Below are 15,906 nucleotides of genomic sequence, written 5' to 3'. Positions count from 1 at the left end.
CAAGTCTCATGATTGTTTCCTACATAATATTCTGATCGTGTGGTAAAGCTGCATGTATGTATGGGCAGAGCAAGACTTATAAGGGATAAACCAGTCCGTTGAGAAACATTTTTCTGGGCCCATAAAATGGCCAGCTTGTTGCTGTTGACCATACTTTGAAGGCACTCAGATACTGCTACGATGGACAACTGTATAAAACTTGTAGAGCAACAGACCAACCCTCAGAAGGATTTCTTATAGGAATGTGAAACTTGGTTTACCTTGCTAATGGGAATGCTACGTACTGCAAAACGATGGGTGTATGCTCTCAGTACTTCATAGGCACTCCAAGCGTTACAGATTTAATAGAAAGTACAGGTTGGACCTCCTTGCTTTGGCACCCTCAGGACCTGACCAGCCCGGATGGAGTTTACATAAGAATGGCCATACTGGATCAGACCAAAGGTCCATCTGGCCCAATATCCTGTCTTTCGACAGTGGCCAATGCCAGGTGCCCCAGAGGAGTGAACAGAGCAGGGAATCGTCAAGTGATCCATCCCCTGTCACCCATTCCCAGCCTCTGATAAATGAGACTGGGGGCACTGTTCCTATCCATCCTGGTTAATAGCAATTGAAGCTAATGGTGCTGGACCAACTAGGTCCAACCTGTACTTTCAATTAATCTGTAAAGTTTTGAGAGCTTCTGAAGCTTGCCAGGCCAGGGAAGGTCAGCCCTTCTGACAGACTCTGGGCTCTTTTGGGGTCTCTTAGCAGCTCGCCAGACTCTTGGGACTCCGTGGCCAGCCCACAGAGGTTCAACCTGTACAAGGGTATTTACCCGTATTTTACTGATCACGGAGACAAAGGAAGTGCAGTGTGTGAGAACTCCAAAGTCTGGTAGGAAGCTTGTGGGAATAGAACCCAGATTGGGTTGTCAGTCGTGTGTTTTATTCCCCATGGCCTTGTCCGCAGTCACCACCCTCGGCTCTCCAGTTAGTACACACTTCCCTTATGTAGGGTACGCCTCACAAAGGACTCCTAAAACCATTTGTACATGCTCAATTAAAGGACCACTCCTCAGCTTGTGCACTGCTTGGTGTTTTGTGGAGAACTTGAAAAGACACAAAAGCTTGAGCCAATAAAATTTTTTGCTTGGCCTTTATCCTTTAAGGCCTTGTCTATTGGGAGGGCTAATTGGAAAACTACTGAAACCTGAGGAGAATGGAAACTGGGAGTTGAACTGAGATGGGTGGATAACTTAGATTGGTCAAAACTTTCTACTGAAACTTACGTTCATTTCCAATGCCTAATGTTTTGTGGAGACCGAGTGCTTCTGTTAAGAGCCAGTGAGCTCATGCCTTCAGTTAGGGTAGAAGGTTATAATGCTTGTTTTTAGGGGCTGGAGAAAGTCGCAGACCTCCAGCAAATCCAGGCTTCACCTTCTTTCTGAGGCTTTAAAAAAAAACCAAATGAAGCAGTGTACCTGTCCCCTTTTTTCTAGGTGATCAGCAGCCTTTCAGGTGTTTAAGCACTATAAAGGAATGATGACTTACCAATTTAAACACTCTTTTTGTGGGCCACCTTTCTGATAAGTGTCCAAGAACAGCCAGCACTGCTCGTACTGCAAAAACGTGTTGGACAGTAAAAATGCTCCTAATCAATGAGTTAAAAAACACAACCAGAAAATTAGTCCCTTTTTATAGGAATTTCACTGCAGCAGTGAAGCTGTTACCCTGCGAGCTAGAGAGCTTGGTAGATAGAGTTCTGCTAAACAAATCAAGCTGGCTCACATGCGAGTGTTACTGGAGAGGAATGTTGGCCTTTACTGATTTATCTTTTTAATAATGTACTGTGGCATAGAAAGATGAATCTGCGTGTTTTACTGCTTCATTCTGGAATTTACAGTACATTCCTCTCCTCTTGCCCAGTGAATATACTGAGGCTACATCTGCCTAAGACTGGCACCAACATGAATAAGAATCTACCAAGGGTTAAAACATTTTCAGGGGTCCACTAGATAGATGCATAGTTGACACTTATTTACTGTGCTCTGAACAGGAAAATGAACACAGTGATAGAGTGATTTATTAAAGATCAGATTGCTACCACTAAAATGGGTATTGTAACCTTCTTATCTCCTGACTGTCTCTTTACGGTACTCTTGCACATCACTGTCTTTCTGCCGTATCTGCATATTTGAACTCGCTTCCTTAAGACGCAACTCAAATTCTTCCTTTGTTGATGTTTGTGCTTGCTTATCTATTCCTTTACCTCCATAATCTGCCCTAGTCTGGAATTTGCCAGGGTGACTGACTGGGTGTGTCTTGTTCAAATGTAACTTCAGAGGGCAGCAGAACTATGCAAGATAAACCCTCCAATTGTGAAAGCATGCTGGGGAAGAGTCCAGTTTTACTTGGTTTCTGGGGGCAGGTGGAGGGACAGGAAGCCCCTTCCTAGACTTCTAGAGAGGGTGTCATGGGTATCAGATCTGGCTTTTGATTGAACCCCTCAAGATTGAGCTCTGTTATTTTTTTCTTCCCTCTCCTGACCACCTACGTTTGTTGCACTGAGAGATCCCACTCCCACGGAGGTAGAGCGGGAAATGTGGGCACCTCTGGATGTGCCGGTCAAGTGTCCACCAGAACTGGATGCTGTATTCCAGCATCAGTCTTGTCAACTCCACATGCGGATGTTTAAAAGAAAATTTAACATCAAGGGGGGGTTATGCCTAAAGGGGATCCGGCCCCTCTGTAGAACAAAATAAAACTTTCGAAGTCCTCGTGGCCTGCCTGAAGTAAGATTCCCTTTGGAGGGAGTTTTCATCCTGCATCCTGATCAGTGGTAAAGAGGCACTGAAGGAAGGAAAAAGGTGGCCTGTCAGAAGCAGTAGGAAACATTTAGTTACAGGAATTGGTTGCTTGTGTGTCTGATATTTAAGGGTTTACTTTTCTAGGCAACTCTCATTTATCCATAACACTATATGCCTTGACATAGACTGAGTATAGGTGCCATAACAGCCCCCCCCCCCATCAAATAAAATCTCTTTGAGCACATGGGAAGGATACCAAACATCACACAGTGCCTTATTTAATTTGGTGGTTGGGGCGTGCCTGCTTTCAGGAGAGCTGCATTCACGGTGCTCCATGCAGGGCTCAGAATCCTGGCAAGCTGAGGAGAACTTGGTTTCTAGTTACAATGCTGTACTACACTGCCTATTTCTGAACCTCCTGGAGAGCTGAAGAGCACGTGCTGTTAGTCTGTGTGAAAGATCTAAGTTTTCTGTATAGTTCCAATACAGGCTAACTATCTGAATCATGTGACAGTTTCACTCACGCAGTTATATTTTGGATGGGAAGGTGGGAGGAGTAGTGACTGTGACGTGTGTCATCTTCAGCTTGCTTTGTGCCCTCTGCTAATTAGTTTAGTTTGTATTAGGGATGGAAGTGACGACTTGACTCTCCAATAAGCCTAGGCTTGACTAATCACTCTTCCCCACCCCTGCCCTTGCTGCCTCTGATACAGAGGCAGCAAGGTGGGGAGCAGGAGTCAGTTTTCTCTCCACCCCCCCTCTTCCCCACACCATCTTCACCGGGGGGGGGGGGGGGGGGGAGAGGAGGGCAGGGGAAGCAGTGACGTAGCGGGGAAAATGGCGTGAGCCAAGACTGAGCAGTCCCGGCTTACGGCGGGTCCTGGATGCTGCGCCTCTGCTTGACTCCCGGGTGGGGAGGAGAGTGCACAGGGCTCTGTGCACTGCCCCTGCCCTGAGCACTAGCTCCACACTCCCATTGGCTGGGAACCTGCTGCAGGCTGCTTCTGGGGTGCAGTACGGTCTGTGGTGTCAGGAGAGGCAGGAAGCTGCCTTAACAACCCTCCTGCACTGCTAACTGGGAGCTGCTGAAGGAAAGTCTTACCTGCCCCCTCCCCCCACCCCAACCTGCTTCCCTCACCCAAAGCTCATTCTCAGCCCCACCCTAGAGCCCACACTCCAGTCAAATTATGTTGGGTTGCAGCATCAACAATTTTCTTCAACTGGGCCATGAGAAAAAGTTTGAAAACCCACTGCCTTAAGCCGAGCTTGCTGCTGTCTTCACAGAGGGAGGCTGATGGGGGCATATGCTCCCATTGGCTTCCCTTTACTCTTGGCGACTGCGAGGAATACTGGTGCTGGCCAGAGCTACCCTCACGGTTCGATTTAGTGGATCTTAGCGAGTCTAGTGAAATGGAACGCCAGACGAGCAATCGCCAACGTGTTTAGACGTGGCCTCACTCTCTTGATGGTGTCAAATCAAGAGCAGATGGTTGGACCCTAGTTATGGGATAAAATACAGGTTTAGCTGGGTAAAATTCTATGGCCTGTATGATACAGAAGGTCAGGCGAGATGATCTTTTTTTTTTTTTTCTGTCCTTAAAGAAATCTGTTTTGCTGCAGTGCGCTCAGACGTAGCCCAGGACTTTCTCCAGCTGACTTTCGTCAAACAGAACTTACTGACACTATGTAAATGTCTATCTTAGCAGTACTTTCAACACTCTTCTCTCCGAACAGATTCCGTCTGCAGGCTCTTGAATGGGGATTTCTATATTCTGTCCCATGTGATAGCTAAATAATAGGCTATGGTGTATAGGGATAGCCGAGAAATGTGTGTATTGGAAGATCAGTGAAGTCATGAGGCCCTCTGCCATATGACCCAAAGGAACCACAAGATGGTTGAGCTCCTAATGCATGTGTACCAACGCCATGCACTGATCAGAACCTGGGAGCAGGGACTTGTGGATAGTCATGTAGGTGCTATGCAAGCACCTGGCTGGTTTACTTGGCTGCAGCCTATTCAAGGAGCGTACTGTGTGCATTGTCTGTAGTTTTTCTCAGCGAAATTAAACTGGGGTGGGGAGGCAGTTTGCAGCTAAAACTTTCTGGATTAAGGCATTTTGCTGGTTCAGGATATCTCTTGCTCTTACTGTCAATACACCGATTGGTGGCTATCTGGTAATTGATTCTCCAAAATACTACAGAATTATGGCCGGAGTCAGAATTCTCTCTGGTGCTCACTTCATCTTGGAGAAATGCCTGCCGAAGGACTGTTAAATTGAACGATGGTTTTAAGTTAGCTAATTTCTCAGCCTTGTTTAGAAAAGAGACCGTATGAAGCTGAGGCTTTGGCAGAGCCCAGCAATGACACACACACGTTCTCACCCACGATTAATCTGTCTCTTGAGTAAACAAGTTATGAGTAATCTTGTGTCTTTTTTAATCCTCCATTGCTCTGTCTTCTGGAACAAGAGCCGAGTTCATGTAATACCTCCTAAAATGTGTTCAGTGACTTTTTTTTTTTTTTAAAAATACTGACTTCACCCTGTACATTTCGTCCCCTGAGGAAGTGTTCTGCTCAGCCAACTCAAAGTAGATCTTAAATAAAACACTCTATCGAAATATTAAATGTAGTGTTTGCAAACGTTTTATCCGTGGTTCTTCTACTGCCTGAAGCTGAAAAATAATACATCATTTTTTTTCTCCCATACTGGCATTCTGAGAAGTCAATTTGAGACTTGAATTCTGATTGTCAGACTATTGTCAGATTATTTCTTCCTGATTTAAGGTAAGTATGTTACTTTGGCTATGTGCTCTAAAATGAAAAGGAAAGCTTTGTTTCATGTATTTTTTTAAAAAAACATTTTCATTCATTTTCTAGGGTAAACTCAGTTTTGTTTTGTTTACTATTTCCAGACCACCCGAGCAGAGTTTGACTTGCCAGAATATTCCGTACGCCGACGGTACCAGGACTTTGACTGGTTGAGGAATAAGCTAGAGGAATCTCAGCCAACACATCTCATTCCCGTATGTAGCAAACAGTGGTCAGCTTTTGCTGAACACTTTTGTGTATTGCGAGTGTCTGCTTTAAGGAAAAAAAAAGTGAATCTTCTTGTTGTTCAGCAGTTATGGATTTAAAGTGTGTAAAATGCAAAGCTTCATTGTATTCTTCTCTTCTACGGTGGAAGAGTCTGACTTGAGAAAGCAAAGCAGCACAAAAGGGGCCTACCCTGATCTGTCCCAGCCGGCTTTGACAGTGGAATTTAAATATTGCCTTGTGAAGTCTGTTAAATGCTTGGCCAGATGATGCAGCTGAAGCCTCTAAAAACTCACCCTCGTTTAACTCTGGTTGAAAAGATACCAGTGGAGGTGGCACCTCTACGGCTTCCCATGTAACATGACAAATGCTTGGCCATTCTGTTAGTTCGATACACTGTTCTGTTTGTCCAACTGTTGGTTTCCGACAGCACGGCCCGTTGCCGATGCAGTCTCTCTAGTCACCCTTCCCTATGATGCACTTAATTCGAGTATCTAGTATTTAAACTAACACTCTATGGTTTGCATGTGTAAGGGGTTGTACAGAAAACTCCCTACTTGCCCAGTTCAGGCTGTTCCTGCTCTTTGGAGGACCCCCCTTCTAGGGAAAGGAACTGATGGTTCCAAATCCTTAGAGGAAACCTGTGGCCTCATCAGTTACGCGTGTATTTGCTGCTTGGGCGAACAGCTGGGCCTTTGTCCACTGACAACTTGGCTAAATAACGCCCTAAATAATTACTCCCTTCTCTCTTTGAACCTGACAACCTTGTTACTCTGTGTGTGGTCTGAAAGCATCGGTGTCTGTCTTCCTCTTACACAGTAGCTGCTTTTCACCCTGGGCCTCTGAAGATTGTAAGTAAGGTCGCATGAACTTCTGACTCGCTACAGGATAGACTGATATAAAACTCCAGTCTTAGTGTGCATAAGGTTCAGTTAGCAATGTGTGCTCCTGTGTGCTTTGTTACTCATAGACTTTAAAGGGAAATCATCCTGGAGCTAGGCTGTTTTAAGATACAAAGGCTGACACCGTATACCTGGGAACTCTTCCTTGTGAAGAGGTTTTCCTTCTGGTTACTGCTGTTTAAGACAGGAAATAATCGTCAGCTCCCTTCTAGTTATCTAAAGGCTCTGAGAAACACTTTTTAAATCCATTGTGTGAAACTATCTGGGCAGTGAATTAAAATACAAACCGTTTTCTCTCTTCAAAAGCATTATCCAGCTCTTTCGCATCTTTTGTTTTTAATTTAAAGTGCTAGCGTAATGCTGCGAAAAGCTAATGCTGTTGCATTGGATTTGGGACTAGTGCAAACAGCAGTGGCAAACTGGTAGCCATTGCCTACTCTTCGAATTCCTCGAACCCTCTAAGATTTCTTCTGTGCTAGTGTAGTGTGATAGGTTACGATCCGGTATTAAGCAGGTTGCAGATCACCCTCTGGCTCTCCTTAATCAGTAAATCTTAACTTGCTTTAACCCCTAACTCCCTTACAAACTGTCACTCTTTCCGGACACACAGTCTATCTGCATCCTCTGGTACGGAACAGCCTTGGCTTGAACATTCAGAGCAGGAAGAGATAAGGTGATTGGGGGGTGGGGGGAGTCTTATGTTGAGCCATCAAGAAACATGAGGCTTGCCTGAAAAGCATTAATGGGGGTTCTAAATCTATTTGATTTCACGTTCACACGTGCTTTTCTCAGGATGTGAAGCCATAATAAACTTTCACTGACAGTCCCAACTGCACTGTTTCTAAGTGCCAGCTGTGAAGAGGGAAACATTTGTTCCTGTCCCCCTGCAGAAAAACAGACATTGAACCAGTGGGGCTTAGTTACAAGGGCTCAGCACCAAGGAAACCAGCCCCCAAAGGGATCAAAGCTCCCAAGAAATCAGTCTTTGAGTAAAAGTTTTGCACAGAGAAAGCTCGCAAGGTCAGACCTCTTATCAGTTGAGAGATGCACAATGGTTGTTAAGGGGTACAACAGGACCACATTGAAATTGGAGTGGAAGGAAGTGCTGGGTTGGGTTTGTGTTTATCCCACTATTGAGGAATTTTTTTCTTCTCCTGCGGTAGGGCTGAGCTTATAGCTGGGTGATGATGTACTAGGGTTCTTTCTTTGCACAGCTTTCTGTGATGGAATTGGAGGCTTCCCAGATCATGTGGCAGATTGTTATGAGTATTCCATCATATGTCAAGAGAAGACCCCTGAAAGCAAACAAGGGCGTGTGGTACAGGATAGTTGGCATGGAGGAGTAGGGAGGGCAAGAAATTAGAAAGGACACGTGGACATATGGGTAGCTTGTTCCATTGATGCACGAACAAACCAAGTTTCAATACAATCTTTGGCCCAAACTGGGGTAATCCTTGTAAATGAGTGTCTAGTTATCTTAGCTGTAATAGTGCGCACAGCCTTTGCTTTAACTCTTCACATTTTTAGCGTAGTGGATTCCCTCTCTAACCCCCCCCCCCCTTCCCGGTCCTCCAATCATTCCCATCATTCCCAACTGAGGAAAGGCTCTGCAAACCTACCTGGCCAAATTCTGCTCTTAGACCTGTGCAAATCCATTGAAGTAATTGTTTGTCAAGATGTAACTGAAAGCAGAATTAGCTTACTGTGCAATGCCACTGTCATTCTGTATTGAACTGAGCTCATTTTAATAGTTGAGGAAATTACCCTTCTCTTTGACAGCTCTGTGTATCTAATCCCTTTAATGTTAAAACGCTTCAGAATTATATGACTGCTTAAAGAAAATTGAGTGAATTTACAGATAGCAGAAAGTAGTTAAATCCACTTCATAGATCTGAATAGTAAGTACTGTAAGCGAGTAAGTGAAACCATAAGATGGTATGCTTTTAATACGATTTCCAAGATCTTTAGACTTGATTCATGTAAAAGCTAAGGCTGCTTATATAACATTCTCCAAATGTACATTTTTTTTCCACTTTGACACACTGGGTATTGCCATAGACTAATTGTGATATTTGTAAGACTGTTTTGAAAGTGTTGCTGATTGGCTCTCAGAGTATGTGGCTTGATTTTTGTCACAGACATAGTAGCATAGAAGCATGGGTTCCAACAATTTTATATATTTATATAAATGGCCAATTCATTTGCTTCATGGAAATGTCAGAGAAGTTATTGGGAGCGGTCTGATCAAAATAAATAATTTGTGTGGTGAAACATAACTGATCTCACTGCATTTGAAGAAAAATTGTCTCCATTTTAAGAGAGGGTGTGTGTGTGGTGGTTGACTGATGGTTTCATGTTGTGTTGATAAAATTAATGGGAATTTCTTCTGTCGAAGGGATCAGACTGGTTCAGTGTTTTCCTTCCTCCCCTTTGTAGTGTTGGTGAAATTGTATGAAGTTACAGCGTAGCTGGCACTGTCTCTCTCAGTGCATTTGTGAAGAACCAGGAAGCCCCCCCCCCCCCCGTTTAAGTAACTCATGGATCCTAAGGAAAGACAAGATTATTATGATCTAGTTTGATCTGCAAAAAACTTTCTTCTCCTCCAGCAAGCCTGTGCATAAATCTGAGAGATGTAAATTTGTGGAGTTTCTTGTTGAGAGCGAGAGACTTGAAATACACCGTTAAAATCAACTCTCTCTGAATTCACATCCTGCAGAAACACTGAAAGTTTCATAATTGTCCTAATGATCTCTGTGATAGATCAACTACCCTTGGCAAATCCCCTCCTTTTTTGTGTGGTAATGCTTCCTTTGGTCCCATATGGTACTCATTAAGACACTGAAACGAGAGCATTTCAGCGCTAGTAGTGGGCTGGCACTGTTTCCAGCGTGGAAGCCCTTGTACTTCGTTTTTACCACAGGATTACTCTTTTTTCCAACTTCAGATGGCAAGAAAGATTCTCTTCGGCGCGAGACCTTGCATAAGTTGCTGAGTTAATCTTTATTTAATGATGGGTGTATAGGTTATGGTCTCCCCAGTCCGACGTTCTTTCCTATTCTGCAAGAGTGGAAAGCCAACTTGGAACAGAGCACAGGGTGTGGCTTTAAAAACAATCAGAAAACCCTCTTCTCACAGCTTTGGTGCCCATGCTGCTGTACGGAGATGCTGCAAATGTCTCATGTACAAAATGATCAAATGAACGCCTCCTTGAGTGGCAGGCGGGCTGGCTAACCCTGGGCTGGTATTGCGCTTTGGTCGCTGCCTTTATTCACACTAACCTGAATGGGAAGGTGAAAGTATGATTAGAGATGTTAATGCAGCTGTTCTACAGTATCTTGTGATGTTTGCCCTTCTTTCAGCTCTAGAGGGAGATGAATGGAAGCAGAAGGCAGCTAAGTGGGTTACCTGGGATGACCCCGCATCCGTAGTGGCCCATCTGTCTGTGCCGGCTGCAGCTACCAGTCCACAGCTCCCCATAAATATCAAGCTTTGCCTCCTTTAAAGTAAATGTAAGCCCTAGCTAATGAGAAATGGGAACAATGGCCAGTTAATGTTCCAGGATTAGTAGTCGTTCCAGGGCGGCTGATCGATATCAACTGCAGGGGCAATGCGCTCATCTGTTATGCTGACGGAAGAGTTGCACACTGGGACATTGCAAAAGTGTGAGGGGGAGGGAAAAACAGGCCCAGTGGGTGTGTAACTTGCACTTTCTATGGCAATGACCCACCTTATTGGTCTTTTAAGGGGGCCTTGACCTTGCCCATCACTTGAACAGTAGGAAGAAAAGAAGCCTAAAGATTTCACCTTCCACTTCACTAGGAATGGCTGATGGTCGATTTCTGGCATCTTGGAATTGCTTAACTATGTTCAATCACCATTTTTAAAGAATAAAATGATACTTGGAAAGGCCAGCTACCTCCTCCATTTCCTTTAAAGCATTTGAGCTTTCAGATGCTTTCCCAGACTTTCAGGATTTGCATAAAACTGCCTAGCAGTGAGTTGATCCAGGAAAGCCTCTTTATTCAGAAGAGCACTTAAGCCTGGGTGCAAGATCTATTGAGGTGAATGGAATTTAAGTGCATACTTAACGTTAAGCAGGTGCTTGCATTTTTTCCTGAATTGGAACCTAAGTATAAGTAAACAGAGCACAGTAGAGGAAAGTTTTCTTGGTCCACACGTCAACCCAATATGAGCTACGTTTGTAATGGCTGCAAGGGCCATGGGCCAGTTTTCTTTTGGCTACATTGGTGTGACTTTGGAATAACACCAGTGGCTCATAGTTCTGGACTAATTTTGTCTCATAACGAGTAGAATTTGGCCCCCACGGTTGTGTTCTCAAAATACCAGGTGGGTCCTGTTAACTGCATTTGTTTCTTTATGTCAAGACAGAGCTAGCTATCAGAAACAAGGAAATATTAGCAAAAACAACTGGTTTTAATCCCATGGAAAACTATCCCTCTGCTTTTCTTCACAGCCTCTTCCTGAGAAATTTGTGATGAAGGGAGTCGTCGATCGCTTTTCTGAAGAATTTGTAGAGACGAGGAGGAAAGCGTTAGATAAATTCTTGAAAAGAATTGCAGATCATCCAGTACTTTCTTTCAATGAACATTTCAATGTGTTTCTCACCGCCAAGGTAACCATGGGAATTTAAGCATATAGTGTCCAAAGGAGGAGAGAGAAATCTGAGAACATGAGCTATTGAAAATGAATGTGATAAATGAGACTGGGAAAAGATAGATATGAGGCGATGGAGAATGGTGCATGGGCAGCGGGTAACATAGGGAAGGCATTTTCTTCCCAAAACTGCCTACGCTCCCTGGCCACCTGGCGGGTTGGGGCTGTGGCGTGGCAGCCTCGGTCCTCCTGGCTGCCAACGAGGGCTGAGGTTGAGTGGAGCTTGCTTCCATGGGTGGGAGGTCACTGAAGAGGGGGGGCCTCGGGTGGAAAGGGCGGGGCTGGGTTTGCGTTCCCTAGCTGGGCCTTCACCTACTGCCCTGGGAATGGTATATCCTGAAAAGCAGCCAACTGTGCTAGGCCTATGACAAGCCCATGCGCAGCATAGTAGAGAACTGCTCAGGACACAAGGGTGGCTATAAACAGCCTTTTTTGCCTTCTCTGTTAGACGCCCAATGTTAGATACTGCTCTTGCTTTGAGGGCCATTATGTCAGTAAGGATCTACCAACATGCGCTCTCCTTATTTATTTCACACCCTGCATTAGTAGGAAGGATTCCTCTTCTACAAGGGCATGGGGCTGAAGCTGTGGCTAATTGGAGCCAAAAGCATCCAACTGAGACAAGAGTGTGTGTAAATAGAACGCTGCACTCGTATTTTCTCTCTGGCATGTACGTGTGCCAGCGATGCAGGGGCTCTTGTGACAAGAAAGGGGCTTGCCCACAGATGTGTGGCTGATGGAAGTCTGCCTGTTGGCAGTTGGGTTTCTGGGAATGAGACTCACCTACTGTATCTCTCCCTCATTTGTGAACACGGAGCGCGCTCAGACCATTTTTGCTTGTAAACACTGGTGTACTTTCTAGTGTCTCAGATCCTCCATCAATACGTGTCCATGCATCCGCACTGCCGCACTGTTTCTGGTCTCTTCTCCAAAGGTTGTGGGGGTGGGATATGCACGGTGGGCGCTGAGGATCTTTATTTACAGAACTGCCCTTGTCGGATTCTGCTGGCCTTCTTTCTCCTGTCCTTTCCTGTGCTCTTTGCAAGTTTTTCTCTTGTTAATGGGGTAAGGAGCTAATGAACTTCCCAACTGCCACTACCTACTGTACAGGAAATGAGCAAGGCTGTAAAACATCCCATTGCCTATAGGTGCCTCTGATCCACTCTGCCTAGTTTTTGTGAGGAGGAGAGCTTTTGAACCAGGATTTAGATGCAAGAGACATCCTCCTCCTTTTAGATGCTTTCTCTGATGTGCTCTGACATGACCCTTTAGATTGGGGATGGTATTTGGCTTTTCTACATGCAAACCATATATTTCTTGTTGCTGGCAGGATCTTAATGCCTATAAAAAACAAGGAATGGCATTGCTCTCCAAGATGGGAGAGTCGGTAAAATATGTCACAGGAGGCTATAAACTCAGAAGTCGACCGCTGGAGTTTGCAGCCATCGGCGACTACCTAGATACCTTTGTTCTCAAGCTTGGGACCATTGACAGAATAGCACAGCGGATTATCAAGGAGGAATTGGGTAAGAATTCGGTCGTGCTGTTGCGCCGAGAGCTTGCGGCGGGCTAAGAGGAAGCATGCAGATATTTCTGCTGAAACTGCCTGCGTTCCAAGACTTGGGCCTTTTTTTTAGCCTGGGTGCATCAAGAAGAGAGTTTGCAATGATGGACACAGCATGTTATCGGTGTGTCTTAACGGGGGTCTGCAAACTCTTTCCAGGGGCCGCAGGGTCCTGTGGCTCAAACCCAGAGCCCGAGCCATGAGGCTGAAGCCAGGAGCTGTGGGGCTGAGTTCTGGAGCCTTACAACCCACTGCTCCACATAGGGCAGAATCTGTGAGCCCTCCCCACATTGTAGCACAACAGCAAGCAGTTGCGGGGGTAGAACCTGCTCTTCACTTCCTTGCCCCCTTTGCTTACACAGCCAGTAAGAGCCGCCTTGGCAGGGGGTGCAGTTCCATGGGTAGCAGAACCTTGTGGGGACAGGGACATGGGAGCCCTTCTGGCGCACAGCCCCTAGCTATACCCGGAGCTAGCCCCTCCCTGCACCTGGACCTGTGCTCAAACTTTTTGAGCTAAGCTCCCCCCACTTTTGAGTTCTCTTTGATTGCCCCTTCTCTTCCTCCTTAACCCAGATAGGTGTGGGGGCAGCTGAGGTGTTGTGGGAGGGGGCAGGCGGTTCTCCCTCCATGGACATAAGAACATAAGAACGGCCGTACTGGGTCAGACCAAAGGTCCATCTAGCCCAGTAGCCTGTCTACCGACAGTGGCCAGCACCAGGTGCCCCAGAGGGGGTGGACCGAAGACAATGATCAAGCGATTTGTCTCCTGCCATCCCTCTCCAGCCTCTGACAGAGGCCAAGGACACCATTTTATCCCCTGGCTAATAGCCTTTTATGGACCTAACCTCCATGAATTTATCCAGCTTCTCTTTAAACTCTATTATAGTCCTAGCCTTCACAGCCTCCTCTGGCAAGGAGTTCCACAGGTTGACTACACGCTGTGTGAAGAAGAACTTTCTTTTATTGGTTTTAAACCTGCTACCCATTAATTTCATTTGGTGTCCTGTAGTTCTTCTATTATGGGAACTAATAAATAATTTTTCTTTATCGGCCCTCTCCACACCACTCATGATTTTATAGACCTCTATCGTATCCCCCTCAGTCGCCTCTTTTCTAAACTGAAAAGTCCCAGTCGCTTTAACCTCTCTTCATATGGGACCCGTTCCAAACCCCTAATCATTTTAGTTGCCCTTTTCTGTACCCTTTCCAAGGCCAAAATATCTTTTTTGAGGTAAGGAGACCACATCTGTACACAGTATTCAAGATGTGGGTGTACCATAGTTTTATACAGGGGCAGTAAGATATTCTGGGTCTTATTTTCTATCCCTTTCCTAATAATTTCTAGCATCCTCTTTGCCTTTTTGACCGCCGCTGCACACTGCGTGGAAGTTTTCAGAGAACTGTCCACGATAACTCCAAGATCTTTTTCCTGATTTGTCGTAGCCAAATTAGCCCCCATCATACTGTACGTATAGTTGGACCCTGCTCTGCATAGTGGGCTTGAGTCCTGCTACTCCCTACCCAAGCAAAATATAAGTCAAATTACGCCTGAGCCCTCCCACCAACCCAGAGCCTTGAGGAGTCTCCCCCCTCACTTGCTGGGCCCTAGAGTTTTTATATCACAGTGAGGAGGACCTTGGGGGGGAAAGGTTGAGAACCCCTGACTTTAGAACGGTCGTGGAATACATATGGGTTGGGTGCACGTTAAGGCCCGAGCAGCAGAGGCTGTTGTGTGAATTCTGTTGGGTAGCCTTCAGCCATTAGAAGAGGAAGTATTCTGCTTTGCCAACAACAAAACAGATCAGGGTAAACAAAGATTTCTCTGGCTGTTCACCATAATCAATGCAATCGCTGACCCCTAATGTTTACTTCTGGGATTAGCCTACTGTGATGTGTAGGCCTCCAGAAATCCCTACTCCAGTGTGCTCCCAGATGTACTCCTACTTGGTTTCCTTGGGCTTTTCTTGACAAGACTAACTACAAATCAGCTACAAATCTGACTTTTTTTTTTTTTTTTTAAGGCTGTGAAGGGAAATAAAGAAACATCATAGCTCCTATATAGGCTATATGTAGATGCTCATGCAGTAGCTCTTACCTGACCTCATGTTATAGGAGCAGATAGATGGAGGAAACCTACATCCGTCCCCTTACAATGCACTTTCACTAATGCTTCCTTGTCTGAGGTCTTTACCGCCAGTTAAGATCAGGCTTGTGGGCTAGGTGTGAATCTGTATTGCATCTTCCAGGAAAGCTGATAATCTAATGCAAACACTGATAAACCTTACCTCTGATTGCAGAAGCATGGTGAGAGACTAGAGTAAAATGAAAGACAGAACATTGTAGCACTATAAAGACTAACAAGATGGCTTATTAGGTGATGAGCTTTCGTGGGCCTGACCCACTTCTTCAGATCGATTTGTGGAAGAAAATTGGCACGACCATATATATCAAAGTGATCAAATGCGTACTTATGTTCCCAGTCAAAGAAATGTACTTTGTAAAGTCTAGGGTGTTCCTGGTAAACACTTGCCAACTTTTACCACTTCTCTGCATCTGGTTCAGTGCATCAGCTGATGGCATTGACCTGATCAGCTTTTCCAAACCTTCGAGTCGAGGATGAGGGTTAAAGCAACGTCGCTGCTTTTGGAAACCCAGTTGCCTATGGAATCTAAATTCGTTTCCTCATCTTGTGTCTTCCAGAGTACCTGGTGGAACTGCGAGAGTACGGGCCAGTTTACTCCACCTGGGGAGGGTTAGAAGGGGAGCTAGCAGAGCCCCTGGAAGGAGTGTCTGCCTGTATTGGGAACTGCTGTACTGCGCTCGAGGAACTGAGCGATGACATGACGGAGGACTTCCTGCCTGTCCTCAGGGAGTACATCTTGTACTCGGAGTCCATGAAGGTAACAGGGATCATTTGACAGAGGTTGAGCTCAATGGTGCACTT

At 45.4% G+C, this 15,906-nt stretch overlaps 1 protein-coding gene across 2 annotated transcripts in view; it reads left to right on the top strand.

Moving 5' to 3' along the window:
• Positions 1 to 15,906, top strand: part of SNX30 (sorting nexin family member 30) — a 64,323-nt gene that overhangs the window by 29,296 nt on the left and 19,121 nt on the right. For both annotated transcript variants that reach the window (XM_075931407.1, XM_075931406.1), the window contains exons 3-6: positions 5,702 to 5,812; positions 11,199 to 11,357; positions 12,729 to 12,924; positions 15,663 to 15,862. In XM_075931407.1, coding sequence (XP_075787522.1) covers positions 5,702 to 5,812; positions 11,199 to 11,357; positions 12,729 to 12,924; positions 15,663 to 15,862 — 666 coding nt within the window. The remainder of the gene's footprint in view (positions 1 to 5,701; positions 5,813 to 11,198; positions 11,358 to 12,728; positions 12,925 to 15,662; positions 15,863 to 15,906) is intronic.

This window comes from Pelodiscus sinensis, chromosome 6, assembly GCF_049634645.1.
Source record: "Pelodiscus sinensis isolate JC-2024 chromosome 6, ASM4963464v1, whole genome shotgun sequence".
In the NCBI taxonomy this organism is placed as follows: Eukaryota; Metazoa; Chordata; order Testudines; family Trionychidae; genus Pelodiscus; species Pelodiscus sinensis.
The sequence above is the reverse complement of the archived record's forward strand: the minus strand, read 5'-3'. Positions and strand labels throughout refer to the sequence as shown.